The 21,019-nt window shown below is 35.3% G+C and overlaps 1 protein-coding gene across 1 annotated transcript in view; it reads right to left on the bottom strand.

Annotated features, from left to right (window-relative positions):
• EYS (eyes shut homolog) overlaps positions 1-21,019 on the bottom strand; it is a 708,088-nt gene that overhangs the window by 382,521 nt on the left and 304,548 nt on the right. The window contains exon 27 of the mRNA XM_039729652.1: positions 15,906-16,105. Within this exon, the coding sequence (XP_039585586.1) occupies positions 15,906-16,105 (200 nt within the window). The remainder of the gene's footprint in view (positions 1-15,905; positions 16,106-21,019) is intronic.

Raw genomic sequence — 21,019 nt, 5'->3', positions numbered from 1 at the left:
GTTTATTCGTCAATGACTTGGATGAAGGAGCAGAGACCTCCTCAGCAAGTTCACTAATAACAAAGCTGGGAGGAGTGGCTGACACCCCAGAGGGCTGTATAAAATAAACTGTAATACATATCTTCAGAAGGACTTTGACAAGCTGGAGAGATAGGCAGAGAACTGTCTGAAACTCAAAAGAGGCAAATGCAGGGTCCTGAACCTGGGCAGCTCCACACAAAAAATTAGGATGAACTCTTTTGTTGTGCAGTGACTCGGCACTGGAATAAATTGCCCAGAGAGGTCGTGAAGTCTCTCTCTGGAGATATTCAAGGACCATCTGGGCACAATTCTGTGCCATGTACTCTAGGATGACACTGCTTGAGCAGTAAGGTTGGACCAGATGATCCTGTGTGACCTCCTCCAACCTGAAAAATTCTGTGATTCACACCCTGACTTCCATTCTAACCCCCATGATAATAAGTGAGGAGGAGATAGGCAGGAAGGTGTGGAAGTTTTGACAGTATATCAACTACTATTCCTGAGTCAGGGAGCTGAAAGGATGCCGGCCACACCTAAAAAAGGATTTGTTCACTAAAGGACTCAGGATGCTTCCCTGTGTGAGCAGAAAAAAAATGGATCTGAATGGTAATAATTTATGTGGGCATACTGGCACCGTCCCAATATATTTTTCCTTGTTTGTGCTAGCTTCCAAAGTCAGACCATGGCTGTCAGATGTATTTCCTGTAGCATTTTCTATTTTCACAAGTTTGGATTAATTGCAAGCTTTGTTTTGCAAGTCTGTTTGCATCACGTAAGTCTTAATAGACCGATCCTGCTACATTTTAAACAGAATGCTATATTGTACTTTCCATAGTTTTAGTAATTGCTGTGCTTTCACTTTCAGTTCATGTTTCTGAACAAGTGCAAGGTTCAGAGTGGCCTATGCCTAATAACTTCAAAGATCTGCCTCTAGAAAATTCAGTGTGTAAAGAATATAAGTTAATAAGATGTATAAATAGTAAATGATAAGGTAATGCATGAGAAAACTGTTGAGTGCAGAATAGATCTAATCATGGAGATACTAGATGCTTCCTGAGAAATAGCCAGTATTCAATAATGCTTATCTTGGCTGAAATTCAGTCTTTGATACCTTTTACAATAATATGATCAATCAGTGCTTGTAAGCCCTCAAGAAGACTATTGAAGTGTCTTTGTCCTCTTGATTGGTGTTTTTTTCCTTTGGCTATTTGTATATTGTGTGAAGGATACAAAGTCAAACTAACAGGAACTTCTGAAAAAAACACAAGGATCTATTTTGATTGGGGGAAACATCAATTCAAACTGGAAACAAAGATGAATGAAAATTATAACAGAAATTTACAACCTTATTATTTATAAAATGAAATATTGAATGTGTGTCACATACATTGTGGTAATGTTAAAAGATAATGGAAATGGTGTCAAATACTTAACATTTAACATCTTCTTTCATGCCACATATATCGTAGATCACAGAATCAGAGAATGGCCTGGGTTGGAAGGGACCTTAAAAATTTGCAATCCCCTGCCATGGACAGGGGCACCTTTCATTAAACCAGATTGCTCAGAGCTCCACCCAACCTGGCATTAAACATTTCTGAGGATGAGGCATCCACAGTGTCTCCAGGCAACCTGTTTCAGTGTCTCATAACTCCCACAATAAAAATTTTTTTCCCTAGTATCTAATTTAAATCAACCCGCTTTTCAGTTTAAATCCATTTCCCCTTGTTTTGTCAGTACATGTTCCTGTAAAAAGCCCCTCTTCAGTTTTCTTGTAGACGCCTTTTGGGTACTGGAGGGCCAAAATTAGGTGACCCCAAAGCTTTCTCTTTTCCAGGCTGAACAATCCCAGCTCTCTAAGCCTTTCCTGATAGGAGCGGCTCTTCATCCCTCAGATCTACTTGGTGGGCTCCTCTGGACGCAGGCTAATGTCCCTCCTGTGCTTGGACCTCAGAGCTGGATGCAGTACTCCATCTGGGGTCTCACAAGAGTGGAATAGAGGGGAAGAATCACCATGTCACACTATTTCAAAGTTATTATACATAAAATAAATAGTGTGAGTAAATAGTGACATTGAAGAACCACTAACATCTGCACTACCTTCAGTTTACGCTGTTGTATTTTAATGCAACTTTTTCAATGCCTACATTTTCAAAAATAAAATTCAGCAGCTCTGAATTGAAGACTGTATATATTTTCTGAACAGCATGAAGATTTCTTGTGTATCAAGTCTTCTGCCCACATATTTATAGCAGTGTACAGAAGTCATTAGTCATCATTTGCTTCAGAAACAAAATTTATTTTTTCCATGTAAAGGCGCATTATTTTTTTTACTTCCAGTGATAAGGTTTAATATAATAATTTTAACATATATCTTAAAAGGGCTTATACAATATTTGGTACTGGAAATGTGAGTTATTAATTTATTTCTCCAGATAAACACTATTTTTGTAACAAAGTTGTGTACATAAATATGCATGCATGTGTATATATATATGTAGTCTTGCTGATGTCAGTTTTCATAATGGGATTTTACTGTAGGAATCATGAGAAAAGGAGATGTCTGAAATAATATAGCAAAAGCAAATGCAGAATTCCTCCACTCCCTGCTAGCTATTGTTGGTCTCCTATTTGAAGGATGGATATAGCTTGGAGAGGATTTTCTTTATTGTTTTGAAGCAGCTGGCTCTGAATCTAAAGAAAACATCATGCTGAGCTACCAGGAGCTGCATTCATTCTCATTTGAAAGCAGGTCATGCATTCATCTTTGCTCTCAATTTCTGAATAATCTCAGCAATATGTGCCACACATGCTGCTTCAGCTCTCTCAAAAGACTCATACTGGTAGCATCCCTTCACACACTTATTAGTGGTCTGGGCTTGTCTTTCTTTTACTTCAGGTTCTAAGTTTGCACACTTGCCGCAATGAGGCAATTGCAAAGTCTGCCTATGTCATTAACTGGGGTTTTTTTTGTTTGTTTGTATTTTTTGGTTTTGTTTTTTTTTTGTTTTGGTTTTGGTTTTGATGTTTGTTTTTTTTGTTTTTTGTTTGTTTGTTTGTTTGTTTTTTCAGGTAGAAGCATTCAGCATTTCTCTCCAAACAAAGGGAAAAATAGTATAATCACTGAAAATTCTGTTATTGCTTTTCAAAAGGTATCCACAGATTGAAGCAAAACTAAATGAACTGTCAGCATAATACTCAACAACAGATTTAACAGGGCATTTTCATCTTCAAGAGGAGCTTCATTACTGAGAACTCAATCTGGGAAGCTATTTAGATCCTATCCCCAAAGGTGTCTATTGTTCTGTATCAGTCAGGGACATATTCAAATTAGTACCCAAAATTAGGAAGCATTGATTTTTACTTTTAGGTCTTTTGTTTCTATATTGTACATCAACCAAAGAGGAAAAAGAGAGTTAGCAGGAGCAAATGGTAATTTAGCTACATATGTTTGGTATATTGTACTCTTTTCACACAACTCTAAAGAATAAATTCAGGGAAGACAATGCAAATTGGACGCCACTAAAACATACAGACTACTCCATTTGTTCCAGTTTGATTATATAACAATTACAACAGTGACAATCAACTAAGGCTGATCAATCAACTATTATTTGATCTCTTCTACTGATAGCCATTCACTGTCTCTATATCTGTGCTCGTGACTGAACTACAAGACAAGGCTTATGTTACTGATTTTACCACTCTATCCAAGTAAAACATCTATTCAAATATTTAGAGCTTATCCAGCTGGGTTTATAGTGTTTATATATTCTGCAACCTCTGCAATGTTAAGCATACTAGCTGTTTAAGACAACCTAGAGAAAACTCAGAAGATAGAGAAGGAGACAGTAAGAACAAAAAAATGCTTCTAGAAGACATACCTTGGAGCAGCCTCTTTCCAAACACATCTATTTAACTTTCCATAACATAAGTGTGAGAGAAAAATCAAACCAACAAGCGAACAAAATCAACAAAAACAAACAGCAAAACCAAAATCACAATGAAAACAAAATCACTCAAAAAATAGCAAAATAAGCGGTGGCTGCCATACTTCAGAATAATACAACAGATTCCTTTATAGGATCTTATAGGCAGTATTATCCATGAATCCAAAGAAAATAGTAACTGATTAAATACACTTTTCTATTAGGAGGCAGGCTACCATGATCATCTGGATTGCCTTCATTTGCTGTTCAGTAACCAATAGGAAAAAGATAGATGGATTGTGCAGCTGCTATAAGAGAACAATTTATATGTTGGTGTGTGTTATTGCTATCATGTTTTATAAAGATTGCCAATTTTTAAAAAATGTATACCTGAAGTTTCCCAACTGCTTCAGTGTAAATGAAGGAATCAGCAATGAAAATAGGTATTTCTCTATTGTGCTTATATCAGTGGTCAGCCACCTACAGTTAGTTAAGAAAAACAAAGATAATTTGTGAGGAAAATATAATGGCTGTTTTAGTACTTATCACAACATGGAAATTAAAGCTGTCAGTGGCCTTGGGTGATTTATTAGCTGGAAGAAGATTAATACCATGTTTACCTTTAAGAAGAAAAAGTGGAATGGAAGACTGCACACTATAGGCCAATTATCTTTATCTCTGTCCCTGGAAAGGTCATGGGCAAGTCTTCTTGGAACCCATTTCCAAACATATAAAGGACAGAAAGTTAATTGGGGCATTTAACAATTATGAGCTCCTCAGCCACTCCTCATTGGACTTACTGTCTAGACCCTTTTTCCAGCTTCTTTGGACGTGCTCCAGCATTCTGAACACAGAATTCAAGGTGCAACCTCACCAGAGGCAATAGCCCCTTCCCTAATCCTGCTGGCCATGCTGCTTCTGATACAAGTCAGGATACCTTTGGCCTTTTGGGCCACCTGGGCACAAAGCTGGCTTGTGTTCAGCCAGCAGTCAACCAGCATCTCCAGGTCCTTTTTCTCCAGGCAATTGATTCCTGTAACAACTGCAGTTACGGTTAAAGACTAAGGCAAAGAAGGCATCAAGTACATCAGATTTGTGTGCCTCGGTTTCCACCGTTTCCCCCCTCGCATCCATTAACGTACAAAGCTTCTCTGTATCCCTCCTTTTATTGCTAATGTTTCTAGAAATATGTTTTTATGCCACTAGGAAGATTAAGTTTTACTTGAGCTTTGGTGTTTCCAATTTTTTACCTGCATAACCTCACAGCATAGAAAATCATGGAATGGTTTGAGTTGGAAGGGGACCTTGAAGATCATTTAGTTCCAACCACCCTCCTATGGACAGGGACACTTTTAACTAGGCTAGGTAGGCATCCTTGTAAGTCTTCCTGAGTTGCCTGCCCTTACTCTTAAAGGTCACAAAAGGTCACAAACTCTCCCTTTTATTTTCCTGTGTTCCAACCACAGCTCTCTGTTGATCCAATGTGGTCTTCAACCTGGCACATCTTCCAGCACATGCACAGTATGAGACAATTTATCCATTTAATTAAGATTTTAAATAAAAAAGGAAAGTTTTCATTTCTTCAAAACAAGTAAAAATAGTATTTGTTAACAATATTAGCGTTCACACAATTTCTTCCACTGTCTGATTTTCCCTACTATCTAATTTCTATTTTGTCATTCAACCATATTGTACCAGAAAAGTTCTCAACAGTGCCTAATGTATCATGTCTGGTGGCCTTCCCATTGAAGAGAATTTCAGGAAACAAGCCTGTAGATTGCTGGGATTACTCACGAGTAAACTATAAATTTAATTTCTCAGTTCAAACTGTTTTTGTTTGCCAAACATGGTAAGACTTAGAGTGAAAACCAGATGCTTATAATTTTTTCCCCAGTTCCTGCCTCTCCAGAGAATGTATTACAATGAGACAACTAAGGCATTGCACAAGGTTTATAGCATACTGTTTTTTTAAAAGTTTACCATTCTAAGCTAACTTTACTGCTCCCATTGCCAAAGTAGTGTCTAGAGTGCCATCTTAATTTCTTAATCTAGCTAGCTGCAGATATGTGAAACTGTTGAGAGATTTACAAAACATAGTACAAAACAATTGTTTTCACCAGTGTGCAAGTAAGAGTGGGATAGAAAATTGGCTTGCACCTTACAATTGCACCTTTAACCTTTTCTAAACCTTGGATCAAATATCACTAATAAATGAAATAAATGAAATAAATGAAAATAGGAGACAACTCTTTGCTGGTGAAGAAAATAATGAAACATAGTCAAAGAATTGCTGATGACCACAGTCTCTTCATTCTTTTTTAGCCCTCTTCACATGTTATTATTTTTAGTTTTTATTACACTTTCTATATCAGTTTAATATTTAGAATAAAAAAATAAATATTTTAATTCCAACAGACCACTGGCAGTAAAGAATTATGTTTTATGCTCCTTACTTTCATAGCTTTGCAATTACTTACCGTTGGTCCTCTACATTTGCTTGGAAAGCAAAGATGGCCGAGTCTGAAGTCTTTCTGTTCTCTATTTAATATTTGAGAGAAAATAGCAATTAAATTTCTTACTGTAAGGCCATCACAAGTAGATTGTTGATGAGAAAATGAGAAAAATACTAGGAATACTTAGTAAGAACCAAAGTACCTAGTAGCTGAAGTGCTAACAGAGAAGAAGACAGAGCATCTGCAATCATGCAGTAAACAGTGTTTCAGGGACAACCATCCAGAATGACTTATACTTGCTTTGGGTAAAACTGAGTTCTGGAAGAAATCAAAACAAGGAGACATATAAAGCAATATTTATGACCTACACAACACTATTAAAAATTAACAAATGAACACTTTTTAATGGTAGACTTGTGAGGGAAATCTTAGAAATGTTTTGAAATTTAGTGGATACAGAAATGTTCATATTCAATGCAAAAATATTTTAAGATAACCTTTATGAAAGATCTTGAACTTATGCTTCAGGGAAATCACTGCCTCCAACCAGTTAAAATGAGACCTATTTGTGGTGGTAGATGAGTTGTGGACAAAAATCTTTTTCTACTGAATTCCACTGGCATTCCTCTGAAATCAGTACAGGATTAGATAGAGAACAAAATGAGGCTGAGGTCTGACACTAAATGGCCATTCCTATGTTCCATTTTCTCTCCCCTAATTCTCTAACACAATAATGAGTACAGAGAACTATATTTCAATATTAGACAGAAAGTTATTGAAAATTTTATCAGCAATGAAAATAAACTATTACTTCAATGCTCAAAGCCTGAGGAAGATTATTTTACAAAAGTTGTCTTGTTTCTAGCATTAGTGTTTCCTAAGTTATGGTTACTTCAGCATGAAGTAATTCAAGTGTACACAGTTGGAGAAAAATTAAATCTGTAGCTGGGTACTACCTAGTACTGTAGTACATGTACATAGTACTATGTACTACATTATCTTCTGAAGTGAAATGGTTATTCCCCTGGGCTGAGCTCCCATAAAAAGAACCTAATTCACCAGTGCAAATTAATAGAAACTGGGAGAACACTGGTCTTTAGCTGTGTCTTACAGAACTGAAATTGAGATTTTTTCAGCATGAAATCTTCAGGAAATAGCAAAGCATTTCAGGTAAACCCATAAAAAGAAAGAATATGTAATTCTATTTACATTAATATACACAGTTTATGACACTTAAGAGAAATTCTAATAGAATTACATTGTGTGTTGAATTTAGGCATAGAATACAACGCCTTATATTTATATTTAAATTTGAGTAAGTACAAATAGTATTTATAATTACTAAAGGGTTTTATGGTAATGAGTATACTTCCAGTATTGCTACTCAGTCAGATGCACTTTTTTATATTTATTTATAAATAAATATATATGCACTTTTTAATATTTATTTATAAATATGAAATATTTATAAATATCTAAGGTAGTAACTAATCATGCTCATGCATCCTGGCATAGACATGTGCTTGTAAAAAATTGTATGGCTCCCCTGGAGACTAATTCTGAAATGTCCATTTTAAATGCTGAACTTAGATGGAAAAAACATTTTTATTATGGCCTTTAAAATGACCAATTTACCTTCATAATACCCTCTTTTTTCCCTTTCTTTTTCCCTTATCTATGTCCTTGCCCATCTCTACAAAGCATCAATCTGAAAAATAATAGGAGCTTGCTTTTTAAGAGAAAAAAATTAAAATATGCTCTACATTTTTTCAAACCTACTTCATTTTCTCACCTTTTTAAATGCAAGCTACAATGAAATTAAATAGGCGTAAGCTGCCCTGCAACTTTTTCAATAAATGCACTTTAAAAAGCAAAATCAATCATTCAATCCATCAAATATAACCTGCAGAAATTCTGTTGCTTTAAGCAATGACCTGAAACAGGCTTTAAAATTTTTTGTGCTACCAAGGTCAATGGACAAGTTTAGACGAAACCTTTTTTATACAGACAAGTTGAAATGGTAATACTTCTATTTTGGTCTTAAAATAAGGAGTAATATTTTCCATTTTTTAAATATTTCTTGTAACAATTTTTATTGTAAAAAGTGAGCATATAATCTAATTATTAAAAAATACCCTCAAGGATTCTACAGTAAATTGTTGTCTTGTATTCTGAGTTAGCAGACCTCATATGAAGCACAGCCTTTTTTTTTCAAATTGAGGGCTGTTACTCAAGATACAAGGTAGTAAATTTCTTATGTTTGCAAAATGCCAGAAGGTTTGAACTCTATAAAAGAGTAAATAAGGGATTTTAAGCAATAACATATTAAACATTGTGAACTGTCACATTATATGACTTGTTAATATGATGTAACCAAGTATAATAATCTTATTTTTAAGTGATGCAAATTCTGATAGGTTTGTTGCTGCTTTTGTAAACAGTCACTATAAAATGCTCAGACAGTTAACTCTTAGCAATATATTTTCTATATGTGCTTAGAATACACATTTTGGAAAGAGAAAAAAAAATGCCACAAATATCACAAAGTTTTGAAGACTAACAGCAAAAATATCAATAGTGACATGTCTTTGAACCACTTGTGTAACATGCTTTAGTATTTCATATGGTATGCTGTATAAATAAACAGCATATTTTATTGTAAAGTACTGTGAAATTTTAAATATTTTTCTAGGTCTTGGATTTTGCTTAGGCATTCATGTTTTGGGTAAGTTTGAATTAAATATTCGTTGTGTATAACTAGAAAAAACCAAAATGTTCTGTTACAGGTACATTCCCACCTGCTCAGTCCCTTGTATAATGAGGATGTGACTGTGATTCCCACCAGCTATTTTTATTTGTCTTCCATATCATAAAACAACAAAACAACTTAGCTATAAAAACAAAGCCAAAACCCCAAACTAATGCATACATAGGGTAGAGGCATCCTGTGTCTTTTAAGGCAATGAATTTTTAAAAGGTTTGCTTAAAAAATAGAATACAACAATTGACAATAGCTATTCAGATGTAAGATTTAAAATGGTTTTATTCTGGAGCTGGGCAGATGGGTGATTTGTATTAGATTTGTGTTTTGCTTTTGGGTGTGTTTTTATTCCTACTAGATTTTAGTGCCTCATTTCCAGACACTGCTGTCTGCATTTTTGTAGACAATGCTAATTCTCTAGCAGATTGCACTTTACTGTTGAATTTTAGGAGAGTAAAACAATAAGGAGAATGGGTAATTTTAACTAGATTAAGTGCTGCCATTGTAAATATCACTAGTAAAGGCAGAAGAAAGAGCATCAATTTATCTAAATAAATAAATATATATAGTCATGTTTTGGATATGTGTCTTAACACCTTCCCTTTCTTCATGTTCCACTTTTACCGCTTCTAGTAATTTTCAATTTTCTATATTTCCCCTTCCTTATGTAATTAGCTAAATATCACAGTGGGTATTTAAAATGGTTTGATATGTTTGAATATCAAAACATATAATCCACTTGAGTGACAGAATGATAATTTTCCTCTGCCTTTGCCCAGAAGCTCTAGGAGACAGGCATATTGTACACATTAAGCATCTTCAGATTTTTATTCGTTATTTATTAGGTTTACATACTTATTCCAAATTCTGTGATCTTGACCTTCTGGTTAATTTGTTAATACAGGCACAACCGCTCTAAAACAGATCTGTTGCCTCGTTATGACTATTGTAGATTGCAACATTTTACATGCAACATCATACAAAAAGAACAACATATATATTCAATATTCTTCTCAAAAATATTTCTAAAATAATTCTGAAAAATAATTCACTGAGAAAGCTACTTTTAAAAAAATTACATGCTAACTTTTTGATTACAGTTCTGTTTATAGTTCAAAGTGCAGGGGCTTGTTAATAGTTATTAAATGCGGTTTATTAAAGTAATTTTTTTTATTAGCAGCTATCAAGTGAAGACTACGATAGACTTGCTCTTTTTTTCCTTTATATTCTTGTCATGTAAGTACGAAAATACAGGACATGATCTGCATTTTTATTATACTATTTCATTTGATAGGGTTACAGTTAGTATTTTTCACATGAAGACACCAGCACTTGTCATTATAAAATGGATAAATAACTAGGAAATAAGACTAACATAATTTTCTATTCTTATTTATCTGATGGTAAGAATGAGATTTTGATTAAATAAAAAAGTGTGATGCAATGAAAAAAATAATGTATACACATATTTATATGCATTTTATATATATATATATATATACATATATATAGATATAAAATACATACAGTAGTATAGATACATGCAGCATGCTAACTTTGTCTAACTATTCTCCATGGAAATTACATTTGAGTGATCAGCCAGATAATAATAATACTGAACACATGTGTTCCCTTTCCTCACAGCATCACTGAAAAGTTAGTTGCTGTTGTAATGGGGGGAATAGAGGAGGAGAAAAAAACCATGCCATTGTATAAATCACAGAGTGGGTGGCCCACAGCCTGGATACTGTGTGTACTTCTTGTCCTGTTCTGTTAGCAAAGGAAAAATAGTTATTAAAAGGCCTTGAAAAAAGGCAACAAGGATGACTAAAAGTTTGTGATGGCTTCTGAAGGAGAAAGGACTGGGAAAACAAGAAACCTTTACCCTAGAAAGGAAGAGGCATAGAGCAATGTGGCAGTGGCCCACAAAAACAAGGAAAGCTTGGCTTGGAATCATCTTTTCATTCTCCTTTTCCACACTAGATATGGGATAAAGCTGGCAGCAGCAGTGGTTAAAATTTTTTAAAAGGGAGATATTTTTCCATGCAACAGATGAGAGCTGTGGATCTGTTTGCTGTACCACATTGGCACAGAACAGCTGATATGGACAGGGATCTATGGAGGTTTCCTAGTCAAAGCCTCCTCCTCAGAGGAAAAGTTTATATATGTTCAAGGGAAAATGGTGCAAGTAGACACTCACTGACTTCTAATGAACAAATAAAAACAGGTTCAGGAAAACCCCATTTGAGAGAACATAAGAAAGTACTGGATGACAAATAACACGTGCATATTTCATTTTTTTTTCCTGGCAATCATCTTATGGCCACTTCTGGAAATAGCATACAGGGTTATATGCTTCTTTGATTGAATCCATACACACTTTGTTTTGTTTTCCTGTAACCTAATATATACACACAATGCAAACACTAAAATATTCATGCCTCACTAAGTGTAAAGAACTAGGCAGTCAATTATGAAATCAGCTAAATCCATCTTGTTATCTTCATATAAATGGAGTGGCATATGTTCTCATAGCTGAAACAGTGTACTGCATATATATTAATATCTCATACAAATGTGAGAACCTATTGTTTTATGACTTGCCAGTTTTAAGATATTCTGATGGTCCAGTGAAGTTCCTTCTTCCATATTAAAATATGACTTGCTTCTTACATTTATTTCAGTGTGCTGAGGAACATAGATGCATAGCTCTGTGTAATGTATATTCTGCAACTTTGGTCAGACCTTGCAAGCTGTCTTCCACCATCTAAATGAAATGAAGCTTTACAATTAGCAATCTTCCAGCAGAAGCAGCCTTTTCTGTTACCCAGCACACAAGACCTGAGTAAGCCTCAAAACAAATACTATACTAATAAGTCACTTTTTGAGTTGATGGGGGCACACAGCTGTGTAAATGTTCCCCATGTTAAACCGTTGAAATACAGGAGAACTTTTAGTGTATTTCCTGGAGGTACAGCTGACATGAACAATTCCAAGAATAGCTGTATTTCCCTTGGGGTAAAAGACTGAATGTTCAGTACTGATAAATCACATTTCTGCTTAAAAATACTTAACAAATCCTAAACAAGTTTGATTCTGAAAAATAACTTTTTTTTGATACATTTGCCTAGGCTGCCCTACATGACTGCACTTCTAGGGTCCTCCCCCACAACTGTTTGCTTCACGCTAGTAGTATACTGCTTATCCTATACAAGCTCTAAGACAAACTGTTCTACATTACCATTTCTTATCTTATATGCTGTCTGCATACTACAGCCACAGAATAATATGTCTTCCAGACTCCAGTTTTTTGCTCATACAACCTCTCCATGCTTGAATTGTTTTAATCCTTTTCCTAGATCCTTATAGCAGTCCTAGTTAATTATGAGGACTGCTGCTCCTTGCTCAAACAGATCAAGAAAATTAGAATACGTAGGTAATTGAAACAAAATGCTCTAAAATCTAAACTCCACTTCCTTATCAGTAGAATAAAAGAATAGATAGGTGTATATTATAATGAATGTTTAAAAATAATTGCACGTTATTTTGAGGAAATGTGGAATAACATATTCCTATTTTAGACTTTTATAAGATCTCAGGAACTGAAGGAAGAAAAAATTGGCATTTTTATCAGTAATTCTGTTGATCAAATATTCACACTTACCTGTCTTGAGTATAAAATAATCTTGTAAAGATGCTGCCAAAAAAGCTTCAGTTCTGAAAAAAAATTATGTAGTCAAATGTATTCTAAAAAATTTATTTAAAAAGCACCAGTCCTCCTTTGTGAATCAAAAGATAGGATCAAACTTGTGGTGCTACACATCTCTCAGACTCACAAACAATAAATACATTAAACTATAACTTATAACAATAACAATAAATTATTTTTAAAAGATTGAAAAAGACAGAATGCCATCAAAAGTTTCCTCATTTTTCCCTTAAAAAACCCCATGTTTACAAACCCATATGTTCTGTGAACTGCTGAAAAAGTACAATGAAGCTATAATATTCAAGAACATAATCTAAGGCAAGACCTGTCATAGGACTGTTGACATTATTTTCACCTGATCAGGCTGAAAGCACTACACAGATAATCCTTCCAAGATGCTATGACTTCTGAACCTAATCAACAAGAAGTACTTGAAATAAACATTTGAAAAATGACAATGCAAGAATTAGAGGGGAAGGAAGAATGTTTTTTCTCATTATTATGCTTACATTTTGAAATCTCAACTTAAATACACTGAATGGTCTGGGACCAAAAGATGCAAAAGTGGAGATGAGCCAACAGTGGATTAAATACAATGAGAAATTTCAGGGTATTTTATATAAACAATTTCTCTTTCCGAGAATACTTGTAACATTCCATGAAAAGGCTCTGGAATTCCTATTACACATTCATTATATCAATCATATGAATATTGGATTGAATTGTCTTCTGAAAGGCCCCCTAAGCCCAATGTTATCTTTATTATTAATCTGCTTATTCGTATATTGTTTATTGTTGTGGCAGCCAGCACGCACTTCTTTAATTGAGAAGACTGCAATACAAAGGAAGGTAGGTGGGCATCCTTTCAGATGGTAATCTGTTTCCTGAAGCACTGATTCAGTGGCAATCTGCCCAGGATAGAACTGAATTACAACTCCCAGCATCTCTCTCATTTCCAATGAGTTGTTTTATTTTTAAACCAGGGGTTTGAAGACAGAAAGATATTTAAGATAACATACAATTTGAGCAATATTTCAAAGGGTATTTCTCATACTCGTCTCACAAGAAGCCTGTAGGGTTGTTAATGTAATTGATTTACACATAATTCAAGGAAAGTTGAAGTGTTCATTGTACTACTGAGTAAAACATCACATACATCGTAGGTGAAGCTGGCAGTGGTGCTCACAGTTAAGGCAGCCTGACACTTGCCCATTACTGGACCATTTTCACTACTTCCTGTTTTTTGATCTACCACCCACAAAATCAAAACATCCCAAAACAGGAAGACTCTAAGCAATATTGGATTAAAGTCATTTTGCTGACCATTCCACAATGTTTGTGTTGTTTTGTTACAGTAAGAGATATTTCTCTCTTCCTTTTTTTTTGCTCCTCAATTCCACTTTTCTATCCTCCATATAACTCCTATCCTCCAGTTTGTACATGAGAATTGTTCAGACTGCTTAAGACATGTGAATGGAAGGGTACAAAAGGAGTAGGGTTCACACCGTAACATTCACAGCACAGTAGCAAACCTGACTTTATGATCTTTTTATGTTTCTTACTTCTATTTGTAGGCATTACTTGAAACTGTAGCAACTGCTGAATGCTAAGAAAGGGAATTATGTCTGTTTTCTAAAGCATATCAATATAGGAGAGGAAATCAGCTGAAAAAAGTCCTTTCCCTGGACCCCATCAAAGGAGACATATCAAATGTACTTCTTTTTGCACAATCACAACTGTATCTTACATCAACCTACCTTACATTATTATGTTATATTTTATACACTCATGAAAACCTTTGTGATCTTGGCAACACTAAAAATTCTGATTATATTTCCTTTCAAGTTCCCTGAATCTGGTTCCATGAAGTCCTCCTGATGGTCAATGCTGGGCTCAGAAGCAAGTGCAAGGTAAATATCCTTACAATGTTTGGTATAAAATCCCAAGCAGAAGAGGAAAACAATATAAGTGATTAAATTTAATTCAGAGGATTCATCCATGAAAGATGAAAGGGTGCTGCTGTACTTGAAGAAATGAGTCTAGAGTGAGAATGAGCTGGGAAAGAAGAAACAGGACAATGCACAGGTTTGAATTTTGAAAGTGGCCATCAAACAATAATGAACTAAACAGGTTATGAGACATCTGAGTCACAACCAAAGTCTTTGTGCAGGTAATAGCCCACTGCAGAATCAAGAGTGTGAATTACTTTAGCATGTGTTGAAAGGTGTAAGCTAAACCATAATATTTTTTGAGTTGTCATGATATAAACACTATTTAATATCTTCATCAATGACATAGATAGTGGGATTAAGGGCACTCTCAGCCAATTTGCATATGACACCAAGCTGAGTGCTGCAGTAGATTCACTGGAGTAAAACACCCAGAGGGACCTTGAATATATGATTTTATAGGAGAAAATATTTATGTTTCTCTCTTAAGAATGTTTATAAAAGAAGTTCTTAGTATTCAATATTTCTACAAATGTAGCAATTGAAAAGGGACTTAGATATTAAAATTTGTCATAATAATGTAAACAGTCTATAAAGTAGTCAAATTTTGAAACCATATTACAAGTGTCTAAGATATAAAATTAAGTGCATTTAGGCAGAAGTCTAACAGCTGGAGAATGATGATGATGGATCTTAGGATGTTGTTTTGGATATGTCTGTGCACATATAACATGTAAATTACCTGCCATCTAAATTTGATTGCAAGTTCATTTTCCCTTTGAGTATGAAACACATGAGTACACACATAACAATAAAATAATAATTCTAAATATTTTAATGTCACTTTATGTTAGACATTTCCACCCATGATTCTGAAAAGCACTAGAAGATAACTTTCCAGATATAAGATTCTGATGTTAGCAATGAATCATTTAAGATAATATTTTTGATGACTAGATTGAGCACCAAATCCATTTGAATTCATATAGTGCACATGGTATCTGTACTGCCCTGAAATATTAACAAATCAATGTGTATTAATTTAAACAATTTAAACAATTATATGACAGTATTCATACTAACCTGCAATGAAACATTCTTCCAGGTCCATCAACACATACACCTCCATTGTAACAAAGAACTGAGTTCAGTGTGGGCTCACTGCAAACATCAACATCAACTTCACAAAACCTGCCAGTGTAGCCACTCAGGCAAACACAAACAAATGCATTGATGGCATCTTGGCAAGAACCTCCATTAATGCAGGGAGCAGATTCACATTCCTGAGAAGAGAAATAATAATACATTGATTACACACCTTTAAAACACATTAGTTACTCATTCAGCTCAACAAATGCAAGAGACTGCATCTGGAGATTAGAAAAAGTATTGGACTATTTTGCTGTCTGATAAACAGAAGTCTCTAATTTGATGCAATTTTTTGTTTATATAGAGATCCTTTGTTTACAGCTCACACTCACTATACTTGTTCTTACTCATTAATCTTGCAGAGATGCAAATATAGCTTTATATAAGCAGTCTTACAACCAAAAGTATGCAATCCCAATCATTATTAAATATTTAAAGCATGTTTTTGAGCCACAGTCTTATAATTATTTATTAGAATTTTTTATATTAGGGCCTACTGCTGTAAAAGTAACACGTTAGTAAGGCAATTATGGACAGAATAAAGAATTACTTATATAAATGAATGCACATAAGCTTTTTATCAGTATTTCCTGATAAACGTTTTCTCATTATCAATTAATGCCTAATTGCAAATAGAAAAATGTTTATGTGTTCACATAATAACAATTTCCTCTGATAAGGCTAATGTAAAAATCATCAAATTCAAACCACACAAATTAGCAGCAAGTTAATATTTCTCCAGAATTACAGGAGTTTGGTTAGTGCAATAGACAGTGTAAGAAATATGTGTTTGTCCTTGATCACAGAAACCTAGTTTTTACCTGTATCCCAAAGGAGTCGTATTTTGCAGCTGCAACCCAAATTGTCTGCCTAAATCCAGTATTTTAAATTTATTTTCACACTCCCATAACTTTAGAATGTTTAATTCTTTAAGGATATCCAAGGGCACTCACATTTCCTGCAGGTAATACAGTAGCTTTGACAGACTATAAATGCAGATATCCATGGGGAATTGTGAGAAAACAACTTATTTTCCTATAAGCTCTCCAGCTGGGTGTATATAGGATGATTTATTAGCGAGCATTACATAAGCTAATTGAATTATATATCCCACAGGAAGATGGAGATAGCCCTACAGACTGCCAAAATTTCTGTGTCTAGGTTCTAGAAGTAATCTTTTGCTATATTAATTACTTTTTTTCTCTTTTTTTGGCAGACAGTAGTGTTCCTTTTGTGTTTTAAAAAATTCTTAATTCTCAGTTCCAGCTATCTGACTTTACTCTATTCCATTAACTTGTCCAATCTTCTTCATTTGTATTCACTTGTATTCCACACTACAAACCCAAAATGTATTTATTCTCATTAGCAGAGTAAATTAAATCTACACTAATTACTGGATCAAATTTTTACTTAATTATGATTCAAAAGTTAAAGTCCAAAAAATACTGAAATCATCAAAGTAACTAAGGATAAATTTAAAGCTCAGGCTGAAGTTCACAGCTTTGTCTGACTTGTATCAAGTTTCAAGTTGTGCCAAGTTTCAAACAACACAAAACCTTTTTATTTTCTTCTGTGAAATGTATTTTCTTTTAAGATTTTACAGTCAGATAAATGTCAGACAGTTTGTAGGAAAGAAATCACTCCCATCACTTTCCAGTACATTCTGTTTGGCATTAGACTTGCAAAAAACCAGAGTACATAACTACCAGAGATATGCTAGTCTGTACTGGTCTTTACTCATGCAAGAAAATTGTGTCAGTGTAAAAACAGAACTATGTTAAAAATGCCTCATGTAACTTTATCCCAAAATTTATGAGCTACCACACTACCACCAAATACTATAGTTTTTAGTCTAAAGAACAAGGACATGAGATGAAGTTGCAACTGAAGTTGCAAGACAACTGTTATCAAGGTTTGCCTATCATAGATCCCACCAGAGAATGATTTTACAGCATGACACTAGGCTGGCTCTGCAGAAAATTCCCAGCTACCCTGATTATCTCAAGACAAGTTTGTTGAAACACCAATGCTGTTTTCATTTTGTCCTCCTTTATGTAATAGGAGATTGAATCTTAACTATGACCCCTAACCAGACAGCTGCCAAGTTGGAGCAACAATAGGGACCCACAATCCTAGAAACATTGCCTCTCTTGTTCAGTACAGAAGGAGAAAAATACTTTCTTGGTCACCTCAGCTGTCCAGTTCCCAACCTAATAATATATAATTTTAATATTTTCTTGTTTAGAAGTGATCAGATAAGGAAAATTGTCTCTGAACAACTAAGAAAAATGAAAACTACAAGAATAACATTCACAAAAATGGGCCATTTTAGCTTTTCCAAAGCACAAATTTGTTCATCTATAGGAGTGTTGGAATTACCGATTTATTTATACTTAAATTTGTAGCTTCTTATTTTCATGGGGTCTTTTTAATCTTTACTAAATCTGGAACTTTAATTTGAACAGGATTTGAAAAATGCATACTTTTTAAGCTTCAGAGAAAAAATCTTGATCTGACAGCAAACCTCTTAAGAATTTTGCAAATTCTACCATTAATTTTCTAGCAATAAATGTTTAGGAAAAAAAGAAAAAAAAAAAAAGAACCAAAGTCAGACACACAAAAAATACACCCAAAACTCAAAAATATAACCAGCCAAAAATAAACCAACCACAAAGAAAATAATACCAAAATTAAACTCCTCCCAAAAGGCACAAAAATTACTTTCAGCTCTGAGTTGGACGTCTCAATAGAATTATTACATTTAGAAAGCAGAGAACATGCTGAGACCTCCAGGGCCTACTGAGCAGTGATAACACTGAGAGGTCATGGGGTAATACCAGTGACACCTTTGGTCCCCAGCTTGTTTTCTTCCTCAGGACTTTCTGCAAATGTCCAGCACTCCTTTTAATTACTATTCTCTCAGATGTCTTCATTTTTTTCAAGCCCTACTTTCATTTTCAGTTTCCTCTGAGAACCCTAAAAGTCTGATTGTATGAGACTTCTAGTCTCATACCCCACCCGACCTCACTGCCCTGCTGTGCTCTGGTCCAAGCAGCAATACACAGCTGCAGGCCTAGCAGATGGCTTAGTTCAACACAAAAGAAACTGAGATAATTTAGGTTAAAAGAGCTGTTAAAATAGCTTCATGTGGCAAGGTTTTGCTTGCAGTGGGTGGCGGGGGGGGACACTCTGTGAGGGGAGGCCAGGGCTGCTCAGCTGGACACAGCCGTTCCCAGCTGGACAGAGCCAGTTCCAGCCAGATCCAGCTGCCCATTGCAGGCTGCGGCTGAGCCCACAGCTGGGGCAGCAGCAATGTGTTTAGGAAGTGCCTAAAAACGGGAGGAAAAGCATCGGAGACAGGAGTGAGGAAAAGTGTGACAAAAACCCTTGCAGGTTGAAAGGAGAAGAAGGAGGGGGAGGCAGCATCCAAGAGGGATCCCTGGGCAGATCCTCATTGTGAGGCAGGTTGGCCCCTTCTAGCCCACAAAGGACCATGGAGGAGCAGGTATCCACACTGCCACATGTGTGACCATCACACCACAGCAGGCGGGTGTGCCCTGAAGGAGGTTGCAGCCTGTGGGAGAGCCCATGCTTGACCATACTCTGGGCAGAAGCTGCAGCCCCTGGAGAGGAGACTCTTCAGGAAAATGTTTTCTGGCAGGTTGGAAGGAAAGTATTTCAGTTTTTCTTAACAGTAATTTCAATTATTCTTTCCCAGGCTGAGACTGTTTTTCTTGTGACAATAATCAGAGATCACGACCAATCTCCCAGTCCTTATCTTGACCCACAAGCTTCCCATTTCCTCCCTCTCTCCTGATAAGGAGGGGGAGTGCAGGAGCGGCTGTGCAGTGTGGATGTGTGGCCAAAGAGAACTCACTACACCTGGGTATTCATAGGCTGTAAAACTTTAGTTTCTGTCCTATCAGAGCAAGTAACCAGTAATCAGAGCAGCAAATGGAGCTGTGATGCCTAGCTTTCCTGTGGCCATCATTGCTCTTTTTCCCTTTCTGTTTTGTTTGTTCCATTCAAGGGTAGCTTCAGTCAAACCAAGGCTACAGCCGTACACAGACAAGGAAACCAGGACAGAAAACTTCTCCTAAGGCCTTATCTTCTCTTCTTGCTCTGAAGAGGTTTGTTGCTTACACCGCCACCAAAATACCCTAAAATGCTCCACCCTTGACTTCAGTCGAGGTGCTCTGTTTATCCCAACCTTCCTCACATGCATAAGGGATGCCCAATACTCACACTTTGCAGCATATCAGTGCTTCCCTTCCCAGCTCACCTTTCAAAAAATGTGTGGCTTTCATAAGCTCCAATGCAAAGAAAAAAAATTATTAAAATAATTAAAATTATGCAATTGTAATTATTTGTATAGAAGTTCCAGAATTCTTGACAGCTCTATGAGTGTTCTCATGTTTACATAACCAACAAAAAACTGAGAGAGAGATAATGGCAATGCACAATTATTTTCACAAGAACTATTATAAATTGAGCATTTAACTCCCAGAGATAGTCAGTACAAAAATAACCACTGGGATTCCCCAAATCCAGATATATCCAGTAAGAGATAAGGTTCAACTTGACTACTAAGGATCAGTCACTGTAAAACTGCTAAATGTTGATCTTCCACCTCATTATGTTTTAAGATAAAGGCTTGAGGAATCTCTAAAACATATGCTCCAGGCAAATAAAAGTTAAATACAAATATTAATTTTCATGGAGATACAAGTGAATGCAAAAAACACATACTTCTAACAGGAGAACAGACTGGTGATTTTCTGGATTTATTTTTACTAAACTATGTTTACAGTAAACATAAGTACTTATTGAGTTTTTTAGCATAGCAAGGCAATTTAAAAATCAAGGCAAAAAAGTGAAAGAATATTGAGATTTCTAGTTATGCAGCTCATTTAAGGGTAGATTTTATTAAAAATTCTTTGTTCAAAGAATGCCATACAAGATCCATTACATGTATTAGAGTAGTAGCAATAATTTATTATTTCTTTTCTTTATTTCCTGTTCTCTGAATGTCATGGTGTAGTAAATCT

This window comes from Passer montanus, unplaced genomic scaffold (genome assembly GCF_014805655.1).
Source record: "Passer montanus isolate IOZ18808 unplaced genomic scaffold, ASM1480565v1 scaffold11, whole genome shotgun sequence".
In the NCBI taxonomy this organism is placed as follows: Eukaryota; Metazoa; Chordata; class Aves; order Passeriformes; family Passeridae; genus Passer; species Passer montanus.
This window is presented reverse-complemented; position numbering and strand designations above follow the sequence as displayed.